Source organism: Salvelinus sp. IW2-2015, linkage group LG23 (genome assembly GCF_002910315.2).
Source record: "Salvelinus sp. IW2-2015 linkage group LG23, ASM291031v2, whole genome shotgun sequence".
NCBI classification, from domain to species: domain Eukaryota; kingdom Metazoa; phylum Chordata; class Actinopteri; order Salmoniformes; family Salmonidae; genus Salvelinus; species Salvelinus sp. IW2-2015.
The window spans coordinates 36,393,476-36,412,362 of record NC_036863.1 but is presented as its reverse complement, the minus strand read 5'-3'; the positions used below and the strand labels follow the sequence as shown (position 1 = coordinate 36,412,362).

At 48.5% G+C, this 18,887-nt stretch overlaps 1 protein-coding gene across 1 annotated transcript; it reads right to left on the bottom strand.

Moving 5' to 3' along the window:
• Positions 1-202: 202 nt before the first annotated feature.
• Positions 203-18,105, bottom strand: LOC111950732 (lysine-specific demethylase 6B). Its single transcript, XM_070434588.1, has 21 exons — positions 17,956-18,105; positions 13,183-13,336; positions 9,486-9,609; positions 9,341-9,391; positions 8,993-9,215; positions 8,615-8,866; positions 8,179-8,334; positions 6,292-8,088; positions 4,871-6,198; positions 4,657-4,783; positions 4,338-4,443; positions 3,600-3,805; positions 3,321-3,505; positions 3,138-3,206; positions 2,905-3,053; positions 2,704-2,818; positions 2,362-2,549; positions 1,367-1,508; positions 1,110-1,236; positions 788-964; positions 203-685 (listed from the first exon to the last, which is right to left on the bottom strand). The coding sequence occupies exons 3-21, from the start codon at positions 9,602-9,604 to the stop codon at positions 662-664; spliced, it is 5,541 nt and encodes a 1,846-aa protein (XP_070290689.1). The 5' UTR covers positions 9,605-9,609; positions 13,183-13,336; positions 17,956-18,105; the 3' UTR covers positions 203-661.
• Between the last annotated feature and the right edge of the window lie 782 nt (positions 18,106-18,887).

The following is an 18,887-nucleotide window of genomic DNA, read 5'->3' as shown; positions in this document are numbered from 1 at the left end:
AAGGCCAATGAGGTGTACTTCTAGGCTGGTTAAACTTTTGAAATACCTAGGTCAGAATAAATGAAATGGAAATAGCACCCCAAAGAGTATACAGACAGGAATTATAAATGTCAGAGTTCACCTGAATAGAAAACATAACCAAAACAATGTCATTTCATTGAGACTATTGGCTACTTTGCTAGTGAAGCGATTCCCCTGCTGTTAGCGTCGCAACACAGTAAATTCATGGACATAGAATAACTAGATTGGTGTAAAAAAGTTCCATTGGATTTGCATAAAAGTACCTGAATTAATGCACCATATACCGGCTACTTGACGCTTTTGAATCACAGCAGTGTCCGTTTTAAATAAGACCTGATTTTCAGTGCTAACTATGTTCACATTTTCTGTAGTTGTCTGACATGTTTTTAACGAGTAGTAGTACCAGTCTAGTCATTCTATCTCAAGACTCAAGTCCAATCAGCAGCTGGTAGGAGGGGAAGACAGTGAGCTGGAATTCAATTGGCTGACGGACGATATCTTACTGTGATGTAAACATACTGAGTAAACATGGTTGGCTGTTCACCAAGTGTTCGCAGTAGTAGTATTCCTTGAAGACACCGTCTGTGCTACCACTGTGTAGGAGTTTTGGTTATGGCTGTTGCACAACAGGAAGGAGGCCTCACTTGGAGCAGGGTGATGGAGTCTAGAGAGAGAAAGAGGAAGAGAATGAATGAAAGTCTTAAAGGGGGGTAAATAGGGTGGACATAACCTCACAGCACAGAGAAACTGTGTGTGTGTCTCTCACCACACAGAGGCTGTCGTAGGTTCTCATCAGCTCCTCCATGCGGTACTGCTCCAGCACCACAACTCCTGCCAGCGAGGGGCTCTTGGACACAGTCCGGGCACAGTCCTCACAGTGCACCATATAGGTCTTCCTATTGCCATACTCACTGGTCACAAACAGCAGGTCAAACACCTCCACCTGCACACAGACACAGCACAATCACTCACTGCAGAAAAGAACCAAAGCCATACACCAACACTCTGTTGGTAAGATACTTGGGTCATGGTAGTTCATAGCAGGTCTGATTCAGGCATACATCCACAGGCTGTTGGGAGGGACTTACGTCACACTCGTTGCAGTAGTAGGCTGGTTCGTCCTTCACACGGCTCTGATAAGAGATCTTCTTCCCTGCAGCAACCAGCTGGTCTCTCAGAATCTGGATGTGCTTAATGGACTGTAGGAGACAATGTCTGAGAGAGAGCGAGAGAGAGAACAAGAGAAAGGTAAGGTGTAGCAAGAAATAAACATGCATACTAGATAGGTGACGAGGCGCCCACACAGTCTTGTATAACTAACACACGCACACGCACACACACACACTTGACCATCTTGTAGGTTTCTTGGTCTGTGATCTTGATAGTGCGGGCCACATTCCAGGAGACATGGATCATGGGAACGATGGACTTGACCTTCTTGACCTCGTTCCACTCAAAGCGCTCCAGAGCCAGCTGATACTGGTATGCTGAAAGGGCAAAGACGACACACAATGCTCACATTAGCAGTGTTAAAGCCAAATAATGGCAGTGTTCAGACTCTATAGAGTACATTTGGAGAGGGATTTTAATAGTATACTGAACAAAAATATAAAACGCAACATGTAAAGTGTTGGTCCCATGTGTCATGAGCTGAAACTAAAGATCCCAGAAATGTTCCATACGCACAAAAAAWWAWTTCGTTCAAATGTTGTGCACAAATTTGTTTACATACCTGTTAGTGAGCATTTCTCCTTTGCCAAGATAATCCAACCACCTGACAGGTGTGGCATATCAATAAGCTGATTAAGCAGCATGATCATTACACAGGTGCACTTTGTGCTGAGGATAATAAAAGGCCACTCTAAAATGTGTAGTTTTGTCACACAACACAATGCCACAAATGTCTCAAGTTGAGGGAGCACTCAATTGGCATACTGACTGCAATTGGCATACTGTCCACCAGAGCTGTTGCCAGAGAATTAAATGTTCATAAGCCTCCAACGTCATTATTTTTAATATCCATGGGGTACTGTATTGTAATAACCTCTGGACAGGGATAAGCCAAGGGGGCTTCAAAGGCCTTTACATTTGGGTGGAGGGGCTGTGGAACATTTTCATRTCTCTACCATAAGCCTACTCCAATGTTGTTTTTGAGAATTTGGCAGTACATCCAACCGGCCTCACAACTGCAGACCATGTGTAACCATGCCAGCCCGGCTTCTTCACCTGTGGGATCGTTTGAGACCAGCCACTGCTGTTCTCTGCTGTTCTGCACTGTGTATGACCCAGCTCCCCTTTCCAATCTATGGCTTCCCCTGCTGGACACTGTTAGTAACTCACAGTTGAGAGGTCCAACATTCCAGGCGATGTTGTTGCACCAGCCCACAGCCTGCACCCAGTGGATGGACCCTGCGTTGATCCAYACCAGGTCCCCTGGTCTCTGGATGAAGCGGTACACCGGGATGTTGGAGCGGTACAGATCCTCCAGAACAGGCCACCAGGACCCCGTCAGGTAGTCTACTCCATGCCTGAAGGAGRGAGGAGAGATGGCATCTAAGTGGCTAGTTTCTGGTTCAAATCCCTTGTGGGTCACCGCTATGCCTTTTTTCAACGAGCAGAACAGCTCAAACTCTGAGCTAAATGCAAAACCCTCACACACAAAAAGAATGCTTCATGACTCACTTCTCACAGAAGTTGTTGACGTGCTCCCAGTAGTGCTCATGGACTGCAAACCACTCACAATCCCCCGGGCCGATGTTGATGTTCACAGAGCAGAAGTTATTATTCTCCTGGTGGCCTGAAAACAGACATACACAGAGATATTTAAGCCCGTGTTCAGATGCGTGCAATACGCACCTAAAAACACACCCGTGTAACACTGACCAGGCGTGCGGCTCCCGGGGACCTTCATGTAGAGCTGGACGGTGTTCATGCCCAGGATGGTGTGTCCCACGTGGCTCAGCATGTTTCCATTGAACTCCACACGCATGAAGGCTGGTAGCTTCAGCAGCTCCTGCAGCTGGGGCTTCCACCTGGTAACACACGTACATTAACACTCTACTTCCTCTCCAACGGTGACCTTAGAAACAATCTGTCACGAGTAAAGCTAATCTCACCTCTTAGGATCAGAAAGGTCGATGTTGGTGCCGAATTTGATGATATTTCCAGTCGATTTTGCCTCTGGCCTATAGGAAAGGGGAAGTGTATTTCAATAAAACATCTTTAATAACGTCGGAATATTGTTTCGATTAAATGTATTGCATTTGGCTTATTAAAGAGATTATTAAGGATGTTCTGACCTCAGTGTGTTAGCAATAGGGGTAGGGCCGACTTTGCTAGCAACCACAGTAGGGTTGGCTTTGCTAGCAACCACAGTAGGGTTGGCTTTGCTGGCGCCAGACGCAGCGGTGGTTGATGGGTCAGAGGACGGAGCCTGCTTCTCTTCTTGTTCTTCCTTATCCTCATCCTCACTGTCCTTCTCTTCCTGTAGACACATAGAAGTACACATGAACTTAGCTGGGCAAAGAGAGGAAATGGGGGGAAATGTATGGAACCGTGTGTATGTGCTCATCCCCAACCTGGAGGCTCTCCTGGAAGCTGGAGGCCTGGTACTGGGCGTACTTGGCGATGGTGGTGTGTGAGCGGCTGCTCTCGCAAGGCCAGGTCTGGCCTGAACCAGTGGCGTCCCAGTTCTCATCAGCAGGCTGCTGTACCTGGGTCCTCACCTCCACAGCATGCTCCGCATTGGCCTCCACCAGAGACTTAGTGGAGAACAAACCCAGGTCTGACATARAGGGAAAGAGAGGGGGAAGGAGAGAAAGAGGGAGTGAGAGAAGAGAGGTATAGTGAGTCAATTTGAAATGATGTTGCTGTTTTAAAAAGGGCAACTCCACCACTTTTCAATCTCATTTTCATTATCTCCAGCACAATACCAGTGCCTACATATGTGAAAACGGCAGATTTGAACGTTTTGTAGAAGAAAAAAAACAGAGTTAAAAAGTTCTACTCGATGACATCATCAAAAGTGAAAACATTTTAAAATGGTGATCTTCAAACAATATGACATTTAAAGTGACGTGGGGAGCAAGAAAATGCCCTCCCTCTGGCAATWAAAAAAWAAACTTTTATTCCTACMCTTTGATGTCACAAAGAAGTATTATTTAGGTCCTTGTCTTTTTAACCACAGACCATCGAAACGCACCGTTTTCACATATAGRCACTGGTATTGTGCCGGAGATACAGAATTTGAAGTTGAAAAGTGACGGAGTTGCCCTTTAAGTTTTAGCCCTGAGAAACATCGAAATACACAAACTCACTGAGTCTGAGGGATCCAGCCAGGCCTCGGATGACAGTGACAGGGTTCTTGGGATCAGTACAGAACTGGAGGAGGACTGGGGAGAAGGCATCTCTCTTACTCTCCAACTGGACACAGACACACAAGACGATACAGAAATACATCAACAACGTGTTGCACAAATAYAGAACTGATATGTGAGAATGAAGAATAAAATAGGAAGAGAGAAGATCAACTTGAGATGTATTTTTTTGTTGGTGTTGTTTTACCCCCCCCTCCCCCCAAGACAGCTTGAAGCATAGGGTCAACTGCAGGGCAGYGCCCCTGGAGTGTGGACTCACATARATGCTTGGTGTGGGGGGATTAAGCTTCTCTCGTGGGATGGGTGGGTCGGTGATGAGAACAGGCTTGACAGAGAAAGCACGGAGCAGATAGGACTCCCGAAACTTCCCCTTCACCYTCGCCCCCCTGTAACAGACACAGAAAGAGACAGATGAGGAGCTAGAATTCAATAAGATTTCCTTTAATCCACTTTTCTTTGTACTGTGTACTCACTTGCAGGCCCTGATGACCTCGCTGGCTGTGTGTCTGATGCTGACCTCTCCTAGGGGGATCCTGCGCTCCTCGACCTCGGAGGCGATGAACGTCTCTCTGTCTCCACTCTCCACCTTGATCAGACGGATCTTCAGCTCCTTGGGAGGGCCCATGGACAGGGCCTTCAGCTTCAAGAAATCAGCAGCAGCCAGGGGACAGGGGGTCCTCCTCACTGGGGCAGCAGGCGGGGCCGGGGTAGCAGTAGAGGGGGTGTTGATGGTGCTAGTTGCGGTTGCCACTGGGTCTGTGTTGCTGCCTGGTGTGGATGTCATGGTTTCAGGCTCACTGCACCTCTCCTCCTTCCTCACTGTCGATTGTGCCCCCTGCTCAGTGTTTCCTGTGTGCACCTTGTCTTTCTGTCCCTGGATGTCTTTGCTCTGGATGCCGAGGTTGCTCTGGAGGCCAAGGTTCCCCTGAATAGGACGGCTCTTCTTACTGTCTTTGAGCTGCTTGACCGGGCTACTGGGGGGTGATGTAGATGAGGACAACGTAATGGAGGAGGCTGATTTTCTGTCTCTCTTTTCTTCCATCTTCTTCTTTTCATTGCCTCCACTCCTCTGATGACTGCTATCTTGTTTCCTTCTCTTCCTTTTCCCATCCTCTTCCCTGTTTCCATCTGCACCTCTTTGTACCCTCTTCCTGCCTGTCCGCCTGCATACCTCCCTCTGCCCCCGCTCCTCCTTGGTGGTGGCAGGGAGCCGGTGTGTGGTGGTCAATCTCAGCTCAGCGCTCAGAGACCCGGCTGTCTCCCCGCTGTCTACACCCTTAGTCCTCTCCTTCTTTCTCTCATTCTGAATCTCCTCCAATCTCGCGTGCTTCTGTTTCGTGCGCTCCCCCACAGAGAGTTGTGGTTGGTTGAGGTCTAAGGGAGGACGGGGTTTGGAAGGCGGATCTGAGGTAGTGTGAGTGGGTGATTGGGTAGTGAGTCTTGGGGGCGTGGTGGAGTCGGATGTCGGGGAGGGACACTGCTGGTCCTGACAGTTGGTTTCCGGATCCATGGCGAGGGAGGAAGAGTACTTCACTCCTCCCATGGATCTAGGAGGAGGACGCCCAAATGGACCGCCCCGATATGTGTACCTCTGGCCCCCCAGGAACGAGGCCAAAGACTTGAAGACATCAGCCACTCCTGTCTGGTGGAGGTGTGGCCGACGGGGAGGCAGAGAGCTGGATGACGTGTCCCCACTACTGTCCTCCTCTTCCTCATCCTCCTCTTCCACTCCATTGGGAGTATCAGGCAGGCCATAGAGCTTGGCCAGGTCGCTATGGCGAAGCTCATCAGCACCCCTCCCCTCACTGACCCCCTCTGCMTTCTCATTGAGCCCCTCTAAGTTCCCATGGGGGGGTGAGATGGACGGGCTGTGGGTGGGGCTGGGCTGCAGGACATCTAGATGTGTATAAGAGTTCTCATTGAGCCCCTCTAAGTTCCCATGGGGGGGTGAGATGGACGGGCTGTGGGTGGGGCTGGGCTGCAGGACGGGTCTCCTCATCACTCCTCCCTGCTCTTCCTCCTCTTCTTCCTCACTCAGGGCTGATGCTGGGGAGCCTTGCCAGCTAAGCACAGGGGGGCTGGCGGGGGGGTTGTCTCCCAGCTCCTCCACACTGCCCACCCCCGCCGCAGGCTGGAGATCTGGGGCCCGTAGGACCCCCCCCTCTGGACACACACCCATTGYCTCTGTCTGGTCCTGCTGGCTTGGGATGGACCCCCCTGACCCAGCCACAGTGGGAGCTGCTGGGGTTTTGGATGAGAGTGTGGAGGGGGTAGAATCAGCCTTCCCCTCTGTGCTGCATTTAGAAGGTTTTGGAGGGCTGGTGGGCTGAGGACTRGTCTTACTGGTCTTGCTGGTGCTGCTGATGTTGTTGTTAATGGTGGTGGTGGTGRTGGGTGGGGGACAGGCTGGCAGTGGTGAGCCCTTGACGGGGTGTTTGGGTTGAGCTGGGTTTGACTTGTACAGGGTCCCTCCCCTCCCTGACTTTTTGTGTTTGGATGGATGTGGTGAGGGTTGGCTAGGATGGGCGGCAAGCGGGCCAGCAGGTGGGCCTGTCTCTGAGGTATTTGGAGAGCTGTGGTCATGGGACTTTCCACCTCTTCCTTGGCCCTTCTCCCTGTGTCTGTGTTTGCCAGCGGTGGATGGTGTCTGGGAGGGTTGGCCTGGCTTCCCTGGAACCCTAGATCCAGACTGAGTCTTAGGGGAGGAAGGCCGTACTGATGGAGGGAGGGATGATTCATGTGGGGACTTTGAGTATCCCATCTCTGCTTTCTCCAGCTGCTTAGCCCTAAGACTCTCCTCCCTTTTCTCCGTCTTCCTACCTTCCTCTTTCCTATTTTTTCTCTCCACCTTGTCCCTCAACTTATTCTTTACCCCATCCTCCCTTTTCTCTTCTTTCTCCTTTCTCCTTTTCTTCTTCTCCATCTTCCTCGTTGGTTCCCTCTTTCCCACCTCGCCTCTCTCCGCTCTACTTTCTTTATCCTTATGGGTCCTCTCTGTCTGTTTGTGTCGATGAGGCTGCAGCCCTGGCTTGTTGACAGTAGGTCTGTTGTTGTTGACAGTAGGTCTGTCCTGGGGAGAGCTGGGTGGGGTCTGGGGCTCTGAGCCTAGCCCTGTGCGGGAGGCAGAGAGAGGGGGAGGAGTGGGACTGGTTGAGGGGGTCCTTGGTCCCCGTTTATGGGGTGTGCCAGCGCCAGTGTCAGGACTCCTCTGATTGGGTGTAGGGTCTTTCTTCCCACTGGCCTTACTAGGAGTGGTGGAGCTGGAGAGGCCAGAGGGGCAGGAGGAGCTCAGGGCTGTGGAGCCTAAAACTCTGTGGCTGCTGTTGCGGTAGGGAGGCTCTGTAGCAGAGGGCTGGGAGGGAGTCTGATCCCTCTTCTGTCTGTGGGAGCGTGGAGCTGGGGGGCTGTGCTGAGGTACTGAGGGGGGTGATGGGGGGCGCTGGTGGTGCTGGCTGTAAGGCACGCCGGTGTGTTCTGCTGGTGAGGAGGGGGGCTGGGACTGGCCATCCACCTCCACCCAGGATCCATGGTGGGGGGGTCTGCTGCCGCCACAGGGCTGGGATGGAGGAGGGTGGCGGGGATAGGAGGAAGGAGGGGGGCCTTGACCATCGAAGGGGACCTGGGGAACTGGACTATGGGTAGAATGATGTGTACTGTAGTTGAAACGCCCTAATCTTGACTTGATGGATTCCTGAAATAACAAGAGAGAAAGGATTGTTCATCAATGAGTAGTCTTAAGAGCACTGTTCTCTTGAAGAACATTGACTATTAACCGACTTACTTGTAACTCGGTAGACGAGCTCCTCCTGTCAGCATGGGTGYGAGAACCAGGTCTGTCATATGATTGGTTCCAGAAACCTTGTTTGGGAGGGAGGTAGTGGGGTGGTGAGTGTGGCTGGTCTGGTCCAGATAAATGCTTTGAGCCACGGTGAGAGGGCTGGTGAGAGAGAACAGTACTAAACAGTAAGTGTCTTGGTGAGGTGTATTGATCCCTACCAGAAGGTGGTGCTATTGTATAAATATCACAGCTACACGAGTGACTTCAGACGACTGTTCCAGGATCAGATATCACCATAATGGTTAAGACTAGCAGTAGAGAAATCTGATCCTAGATTAGGTTAGTAGACATTTTCCTCAAGCATTGATAGCAGGACTAACTGTGGTGGGAGACCGTCCACTCCTGGAAAACAAGATCATTAGCTCAAGTGATGACTGACCTGCTCAGGGCCGGAGCTCCTGCTCCTCTTGGCAGGGCAGTCTTCCTTGGGGGGCGGAGAGTGCTGTGAGCGGTGTGGAGGTTGGCCACGGTGGTGCTTGTGGGRGGGCGGGCGCTTCCATGGTCCTGGTCCCTGGTCTATCATCCTGCCTGGGAAGGCCCTGGAGCGGTCTGAGGTGGCCCACCTCTCTGCTGGGGAGCCCAGGTCTCCGGGGGGATCTCTGGGCCRTTGGTGCTGGTGGGGACCCCCATACTGAGAGAGACAATTATCATCATTAAAGTCATGCAATCAATAGAAAAAAACATAAACCTAACTACTGTATGTAATAAATAATGAGTTATGTAGAGTATAGAATGRGCTGCCCTCTTCCCCTCTCACCCTGGGAGGCTGGTTGTTGTAAAAGTTCCAGATGGTGTAGGGTTCCCCYGGTCCTGTTTGGTAGCCCCCCTGGCTGTGGCCATGGTTTTGAAATGACCGTGGGGAGTCCTGGTGCCAGCCTTGGGTCTCATAAGCCTGGTCTTTCTGGGCCCAGGGTCGTGTTCCTGATCTCTGGTCCCTCTGAGGGCCCCTTCCCTGGACATGGAAGGAKGGACTGGCCCCTCTACGTTCCAGAGAGAAAGTGGAGATCACTAAGGGATCACTGCAGTAAGGTGACTGTGGACTAACATTTCAAAGATGTRCGCTGCTCTCAATGTAAGATGTGAACAATTGAGATGTTTCACTCACCTGTCATAAATCTTGTTAACGTGCTGGGATTGGTTGATKCCTCCGTTGTACCTACAGTAGATAAAGGAGGGTTACCATTGGCTCAGCACAGACTCCATCACAGGAAGAGTGTGTCAGTAGACTGTGGTGTAAGAAGAGGGCTCACCTGTTTGGAGGGCCCCAGGGGCGACTRTTGACGGGGGCCCATGTTCCTCTGTGAGGTCCTCCAGCAGGGTAGGAGTCCCTGGTGTTACGTCCATGATACTGCTCTGCTGGGTGATACATTCAGCCTGAGACAGGATAAAAAACACTTTTTACTGGACTAGGATAGAACATGAGCAAACATACATACATGAACACACACTGTAGTCTACATGACGGTAAATGGTTGCCATGGACACAAACAGTACTGAACACAGAGGTAGAAATACTCACCACACTTGGTCTGTGTCTGTGAAGCCCTCTACTATAGAACTGAGAGGGTTACACGACAACACCAATCTGTCTTTCCTTCAATAACTCTCAACCACAACCTAGAGAGAGATTAGTGTTCAGTTGCTAAACCACCAAAATATCAACCACTAACCACATCATGCTTGACGTTCACAGTCTCTGCAGACTCGCTACACTGTACATGTTAATGCACCTCCAACACTGCACTACAACTCCTTACACCAGCAGACAACTGCCACTCCCCACACACCTACAATAGATAGACCGGTACCTAAAGGTTAAGATCCTATAATGACAACAAATACAATTCACTGCAACTACACACACAACACTCTCCTCTCCCCTTTTCTGTTTCACTTTCTCTCTCTCCGTGTCTGCCTCCTAATCTGCTGGAACACTCATGTTTGTTTGTGGTTTATCACCAGTCAGCCAGAGCTGCACCCTGCATCCAACCCCTCTTTGATCACCAGCTCCCTGCAGCAACTGCAGCCTGTGGCCAGCCACTGATAAAGGCCTGTCTGCTCTATTTCTCCAACCATTCTAGTCTGAACAGAAAGGCAACACAGACAGCAGAGATGGAGAGAGAATAGAGGGGCAGAGCTGATTTGCTGTTTMTACTGTTGATCAGGGAAATGGATGTGTGTGACAGCAACAGAGATGGAGAGAGAGCGTRTGCTTGTGTGTATGGATGTACTTTAAGTAGACAGTGAAAGAGGACTTTCCCATCAGGCTGTTTATATTAATGTTAGAATACTGCTGTGTACTACAGCACAATGCAAACACACATACGGACAAGAATGTTTCTCTTATGTTCCATAAGGACAGCTGTACATTGCAGGTCATYTCAGGCCCTAAATTCTCTCTGTCTAATATGCAAACCAGCTCCAGTTCATTCAGCTGCGTGGTAGTAGTGACAGGTGAAAACTAGACCAGCTGTGTGTGGCCATGTCTGACCTACCTATGAATGAGTCTAACCTTTCCCTCTTTTAATCCTCATCCCCCCCCTCTCTCTCCCTCTCTGCTAAATATGTTGCTATAGAGATACTATGATGCTAAACTAAAACATCAGTTTAGCCTGTTATGGTTTCAGTTACCTACTTTTCCCTATACACTGAATAAATAACCTTTCAGCCCATCCATAGGATCCTGGGTGCCAGTACGGGTAGGGGAGAGGGCTGGGGTTGATTAAGATGTGTGAGTAATGAGAAAGAGATCACCAAAGAATAAGAGGTTTCTACACACACCACAGCATGTGGATTTGAGTGTTTGATTGTGCATGTCTCGCTCTCTCAGACTGTGTGTGTGTGTGTGTGTGTGTGTGTGTGTGTGTGTGTGTGTGTGTGTGTGTGTGTGTGTGTGTGTGTTGTGTGTGGGGGGGGGGAGTGACAAGTCCAAATTGAGGTAAACACAGCATTTTATATTCAGTCAAACCCAAATATTCCGACCCATGGGACTGGCCTGTGACCCAGTGAATCAGAGTACAAGCACACATTGTGCTCGGCGTGTAGAGCAGCCAGAAACACACACCCCTCCCCCCTCCTCCTCACCCCTCCTTCACTTGTCTGGCCACTCAGCCACACCCCTCGCCCCTCCTCTGTGCACTTCATTCCTGAAGAACGGACAATCGCTCTTTCAAACAGGGGTCCTGGATGGATGGGGGTGGGTATGGGGAAAGTGATCCTCTGTGTATGTGAGGACAGACAGGTCTCTCATCCAATGAGAATACAAAAAAAGACGTCAAAGAATTTAGGCAAAACAAGAACCCAGAAAATTCATGCTATGAGATGTAGCTATTAAATATATCGCCAGAGAGATGATACATAATATCTGTGAAGGTTGAAACCATGCATTCATTTCTCGATTCTATAGGGTTCTTCCAAGTTGCATATCCAATCTAGCACTTGCAGATCTATGCTCCATGGCCTGCATGCACCACCATCATGTATGTCAGATCTAGTGAGTACATATACACGTCTGCCTCCAGGCACCTTTAATGAATTAGGACAACAGGGAGGGCAGGTGATAGAGGGGCCTTGGGAGAGGGTTACATGATATCAGCCCTGTGTGTGTGTGCACGTGTGTGTGTGTGCTTGTGTGTATGTGTGTGTGTGTGTTTGTGTGAGATCGCAGATGGATTATAGTATGTCAGCACACAGGAAATTGCACTCATTCACGGGGTTGTGGGTGAGAGTGTGTAGGGGAGAAATATTTTGACATCCTCCCTACACATGTGCACACACACACACACAGTCCACAGGCAGAGCATAGACTTTTGCTTACTCATCCACTAGAACGGCCAAAATACAGCAAACACTGTATACACACTAACCCTCTCTCACCCAGATACCGGTATGCAGCACTGTGCATACTCTCTGACAGAAACATTAAGCATGCATGCACACACGTGCACGCAAACACACACACACACACACACACACTTACAATAATGGAGAATTTATTGCTCCTATGAAACCATGCTAGATAGACAGATCATATCTCATCTTACATCCTCTGTGTCCAGACCACATCACACACAGTGCAGTATACAGAGTAGTAATGATCTGTGTGCCTCTAGTGGTGCCTGCCTGGTGCCTGAGATCACCATAGCAATCGATAATGATTCCATTTCCTGCACAAAAGCCTGCACTCCCCCCACACACCCGTCACTACATTTCTACCCCAAGCTGTGTCTCACACACCACCTCTAACACACACATGTAGACATTTCTTGTGTGTGTATGATGACACTGAACAATGAATAAGATAGCATATTTGTTTACTTAAAGCAATTTTGAACAGAGGCAATCCTACAGCAGATTTCCAACGCCACAGGAGGACGTGGAGCTAGAGAAGAGAGAGAGAGAGATGAGAGACGAGAGAGAGAGAGAAGAGAAGAGCAAGAGAGAGAGAGACGAGATGAGAGAAGCCTGACGCGAGGAGAGAGACCGACGAGAGAGACGAGATGCAGAGAGAGAGAGAGATATGGACATTTCATAAGACAAATGGAGACTGTATAGCTGTGTAGCTGAGTTAGTAGAGGGTGGAGGAAGAGGGTGGCTCCACATTTCATCTTTACTAGCTCAGTCAGTCAGTCAGTCAGTCGCTTCTGAGCAGACATGTCCTTCAGTTTTCGGAACTGCAGCCCTCTATCGGTCTCTATCACCAAGGAGACCGGTGTCTTTGTCACCAGACGCTCTTTGTCACCAGAGAAATCACTGTCCTCAACACTCACTAAATCTCCCTGGTAACCGGTGTCTCTGTCACCAGGGAAACACATAACCCTCACTTACGCATATTCCTCTCCAGGGAAACCTGTTTTTTACTGTGACCCCCTGCCCATGTGTGTGTGTGTGTGTGTGTGTGTGTGAGTGAGAGAGAGAGAGAGAGGTAAAGGATCATTCTAGTCTTACCTTGCTGCTGAGTGCTGTGAAAGAGAGAGGGAGGAGGGGACACCGTCTGTGTGCTCTCGGTGTGAAGACGCCACTCACTCAGGGACAGAGGCAGCAGCCCACTTCAGCTTCAGCCTGAAGTCCTGTTAAACAGAACAGGCGTCCTCTCCCTCTGCTAGCCAGCACACACACATCCACAAACACAGGAGAGAGGGAGGAGAAACCACTGTCAGGTAGGACACAGATGTGAGGACATGAAAGGGGGTTATTGTTTAAAAAGAAAGTAGGTATCTCTATTCCATTCTGCCATCTTGTCATTCCTCTCTTGTCCTCCCCTCTCCCCCCTCTCTTTCCTCTCTGTCACACACACTGTTCTCTCTGGCGTTTCTCCCCTCAGCAGATAGACAAAGAAAGGGAACGAATGGCTCAGTAGAGAAAGCAGAGAGGGAGAGCGAGAGGATGGCCCAGCCCCCTTTGACCAGCCAGTCGGATTTAATTTATTTTTGCCTTCCTCTCTCTGGCTCCTCCCCTATCGCCTCGTCACCTCTCCTACTCGAGACCCAATTCAACAAGACTGATTCCTCTCCAGCTCCCTCCTTCTCTCACTCGCTCTCCCACTTACTATCTCTCTCCACGTGTCTGCTACTCACTCTTTGTCTCTCTCTTTCCCTCTCTTACTCACACACTGTGTCCTGTATCCTTGGTAACCAATGATATATTTTACCCCAGAGCCAAGAGCAAGACTCTCCTTTACCGAGACAGCTTTTCTTCACTGTGTGTGTGTGTGTGTGTGTGTGTGTGTGTGTGTGTGTGTGTGTGTGTGTGTGTGTGTGTGTGTGTGTGTGTGGTGTGTGTGTGTGTGTGTGAGAGAGGGCTGCACCTGACTAGCTGCAATCCCCTGCTATGTGTGTGTTTGTTGTTTGTTTGTACGTTTTGTGTGTTTGTTTATGCATACATCAGCTTGTTGGGAAATTAAAGCATAAGGAAGGTTTGTATCCCTTCTGGCGACTGACTTTGTTTTTCAATTACCACAGCATGTGGATTTGAGTGTTTGATTGTGCAGTGTCCCGCTTTCTCAGACTGTGTGTGTTGTGTGGTGCGTGTGTGTGTGTGTGTGTTTGTGTGTGTGTGTGTGAATGGCCCTTGAGATATACGAGTGTCAATGCCATTGTTATTATGGAATTCTCATTACTATTACTCAATACCCATTCATGAGATTCTGATGCTTGTTCTGTGGGTTGTGTGAAGGGAAACAAGTCTAAAAACCTGTTCTGTGGGTTGTGTGAAAGGGATAAAACCGCAAGTCTAAAACCTGTTTCTGTGGGTTGTGTGAAGGGAAACAAGTCTAAAACCTGTTCTGTGGGTTGTGTGAAAGGGAAACAAGTCTAAAACCTGTTCTGTGGGTTGTGTGAAGGGAAACAAGTCTAAAACCTGTTCTGTGGGTTGTGTGAAGTAAAACAACACTAAAATCTGTTATTAATAATACATCTCTTTTTAACATCTGCTTTGGAAGAAAAACATCTAAGAGAATAAGTCACCTCTAAACTGTGATATGGGCCTTAAATTGTTCATAAAGAGTTGAAGATCCCCGCTGCTGCACATCTTAAAAACAAGAAGCCCTGCTTCTCCACTGACTTATTAGTTACGTTCATTTTAGTTTGGTGCGATATATCGGTTATACCGTATACCGAGGTCTTTTTTTATTAGGAATCTAAATGACATCCAGCCCAGGGCTCCAGCTATGCRTTTGGTTTGCTAATCTGCTAGCTAAGTGTCTAGACGTCAAGATCAAGCTTCTCGGTTACAGCAGAGACATTGAATCCCCTGGAGGAAGATCCCTGTTGCCTAAATTGTTTTGTGCGTCAACAACAAAAAATTGCGCCCCTTGTGTGCACTTCCGTTAATACCGTGTACCCCGGTATGGTACAGAAACGGTATGACAGTATGAACATCTGGATRCCGCTCAACCCTWGTTCCTGTACTGAATAACCATGAYAGAGTAAACTGMCCCTTCCTCTCCCCCAGAACGACCTTACACTCCACAGGAAGTTACTAACCTCTCCAGATTAGCAGACATGCTTTCCTCAGTGATCAACCAGCCTGCTTGAAAAGGTGCAGAATAATACCATGCGCAATAGTCTTCTGACAATGGGAGTCATATGCTTTACAATTCTCCAATTTGAGTCGCCTCAATAGAAGCATACATCATCCTATAATCCTTCTTCGGTCTCTAGAGTGTTGAAGTTAGCAGAAATGTTGACGTTAGAGCAGAATGTCTTTGCACTGTCAAACCCTGCCTTTCAACTGGGGCTCCCGAGTGGCGCAGCGGTCTAAGGCACTGCGTCTCAGTGCTTGAGGCGTCACTACAGACACCCTGGTTCGAAATCCAGGCTGTATCACAACCGGCCGTGATTGGGAGTCCCATAGGGCGGCGCACAATTGGCCCAGCCTCATCCGGGTTTTGGCCGGTCTAGGCCGTCATCGTAAATAGGAATTTGTTCTTAACTGACTTGCCTAGTTAAATAAAGGTTCAATGTAAATGTAAAAAACTTCTCTGCAACTGACACAAGAACAGTAGTGTCCCTCAATCAAAGAGGCAGAGACAACAGATTCCAATACAGCAATAATGCTCGCCATGTTGCGCTACACTGACACACATTGAACAGTGTGTTTGTATCTGCCTGCTGGTGGCATAGTAACCCAGTGCAGATGTGCAGCCTTCTGTGTGGGTGAACATGGCGGAGCCTCTACAATCAGGGCAGTCACACAGACAGACAGAGGTCACTAAGCTGCTTAGTGGAGGAGGAGGCAGGAAGCATACTGATCCTATCTTATTTGGGGGGGGATGGGCTGTACCACCATACCACACCAGACCTGGCTCTGATACCCAACTCCCATTCCCAGTTCAACATGTGGAGCATTTAGACACATAGAGAAACATAGAGAAAGAGACCTGAGCGAAGAGGGAGACGTCACTTCTCAGTGACACCTACAAAACACAACTACACAAATCAACCTGGAATACAGACTGACAGGGCAGCAAACAGACAAACGGACACTGACACATACAGCCTCACATCCACAGGTTAACAGGCAGAGACACTGATGCGTATGTAGCCTACTGTAAGTACTCAATGTCTGTAAGACAATGTAAAATGCTGACCTGAGTTGACACCAAGCAGAACGTATGAGATTCATATATATAGCTTTTCTAAAAATAACTTTTTATAACCTCACAGCCCTGCTCTCCCTCCCCTCCTCTCCCACATCTACCTTCTCTTTCTCTCCAAAATGGAGGCTTCTCCCTCTGTATGCTCCAGAAAGCACAGACAAGTACTGGAATGTACCACTGCAGGCTTGGAACAGGGGGACTCGAGGGGGGCATCTTTTCTTGCAAACAATACCGACAGACCAGGTGGCATTTCAAAGACGACAGCAATGAAGAAGTGTGTGTGTGTGTGTGTGGTTGTGTGTTAGTGAATGAGTGTGAGTGTGTGTCTGAGCGTGTGTGCGTTAATGTGTGTCAGAGAGAGCCTGTCTGTGCTAGTATGTGCAGAGGACTGGTTGTCATGGAGATCATCACTAGGCAAGTGCATCAGCAGGGCAGGAACTTTATGATCTGTGACCCCGCAGGGCGGTGGAGGGGCAGGGACCTCATCAGAAAGCTGTCACACTGACCCCTCACCCCTGACCTCTAACCCTGGCCTACTGCTGAGTCTCTCATAACAAAGAAATATTTACCACTAAATTCCTCCAATGAAACACACGGACCCATCTGACCACCTGGAACCTATTTGGGAGGAAAACAGGCAGCTGCTGTGTGTACTGAACATTAACCTCATCATAGAATCAGCATGGTCAAGTGGTTGGGTGTACTGGTTGGTGAACAGTGGTGAACCACAGAAGAAATACACCCTGATGCCCAGAGTGTGTGTGTGTTAGGGTGTTAGTATGTGTTTGTATCCACATGGGTGTGTTATTGTAACTTAGCAAGGGCAAACAAGGCTGTTCTTTACTCCTTCTATTTGCAGCTGCCAGAGTGAGTCACTGTACTGTATAAATACAGCACTAAATGTGGGTCAAAAATGCTCGGCCATTTTTAGCACAAGGAGGACAAGTTAGCCCACTACCAGGCTCCCTGTTTGGGCTCTGCACACTAGGAAAACCCCTGGCAAGCTTCAATCTAAAAGGCCTGCACTTTCATAAAAATTCGGAACAATATACTGGGTTTATTCAATACATAAAATAAAAAAATTCCGAATACAATAACATCTTTCAGCAATAAACTGACAAGCAGCACTCCCTATCGGAAAACTTTCTATTGACACAATGTTTATCAATACCTACACAAGGTCACGCGCTGCAATCACTGGACTCGCTCCAGCACGGAAATGTAAGGTTACTCTCTGTTTTACTACTGTATCACAGCAACCAAACCACACACATCAACACGGACCAAACACTGCGTTGCTGTAAAGCACAAGTTAAAGCCTGAGTCTAAACAGAGGCTTAAAGAGACTAACACGACAGGAATAACCATTACTCTAAAAATCTTTCAGCACAAATCAGCTRACTGTGTTTATGTACAGTGTGTGTAGTGCATAACTGTGCCACACAATCTGCAGACATACAGCATAGTACAGTATGTGCAGTAGTAATATATCAACACAAAAGACATGTCCTAACATGCACTGATATATGACTCATAACAATATTTGCACAAATGTGTACACAATTGCACCCCTTCAGTACAGTAACACAAAGAAACAGACAGACACACTCTCCTTGTTTTACCTGCACTCTCCTTTTGTTCTCTTCTTTTATTCGTTCTTTCTGCTCCACACACCCCTTGGCTCCTCTCCCTTTCCTCTTTCCTCTCTCCTCCCCCAGTCCTCTCCTCTTCCTCTCTTCCCTCTCCTCTGCTCCTGGTTTCCTCTCCTCTCTGATACTCAGGCTCTAACAGCAGACTGATCCACGTGCAGAGACCTAAGGGGCGGGTCCCCACACCGCCATTTAATTCACACCAGCCAATAAGGGAGGAGGGTCTCATGTCAATCCTCCTATGCTAAACAGGAGGAGGGGACAAAGACAGAGTGAAAGATAGAGACACCCGCCCCTCTGTGTGTGTGTGTGTGTGTGTGTGTGTGTGTGTGTGTGTGTGTGTGTGTGTGTGTGTGTGTGTGTGTGGAGTGTGTGTGTGTTGTGTGTGTGGTGTGTGTGTGTGTGTGTGTGTGTGTGTGTGTGGGAATAAAGCCAACAGAACTAGCAGCTATTTTTAAACCACCACAGTGAGGTAGCAAAGACTCCATTTTCTCTGTGGCAGATATTCCCCAAAATCGTATCCTCCATACTTAGTACTAGCAACTGTAAAGGTTTCCAGGAATGGCTTGATAGTTATGAACTTGCACTCTAAGCACTGACAGTAATACTCCTACTAATACTCCCTTACCGTATTCAAAATGTTGGAATCAGTTGCATTGTGCTCCAATCAGGCGGACTGACTCTCTCCTTCCATACTGTATGAAACAAGCACTTTGTTACAGACATTAAACTCACATGCCCTGTATTTGGCAAGAGCTCACAAACCTGCAGTTTAAAAGCACCACAAGAGAAAAGTAGTGCCATGGAATGACTGGGATTTCAATTATGTCAGAGGGTAAGACATTACATGTGTGATAAATCATTTGCAGAAAACAGACAGAAACATGTCAGACTCTATCCTCTTA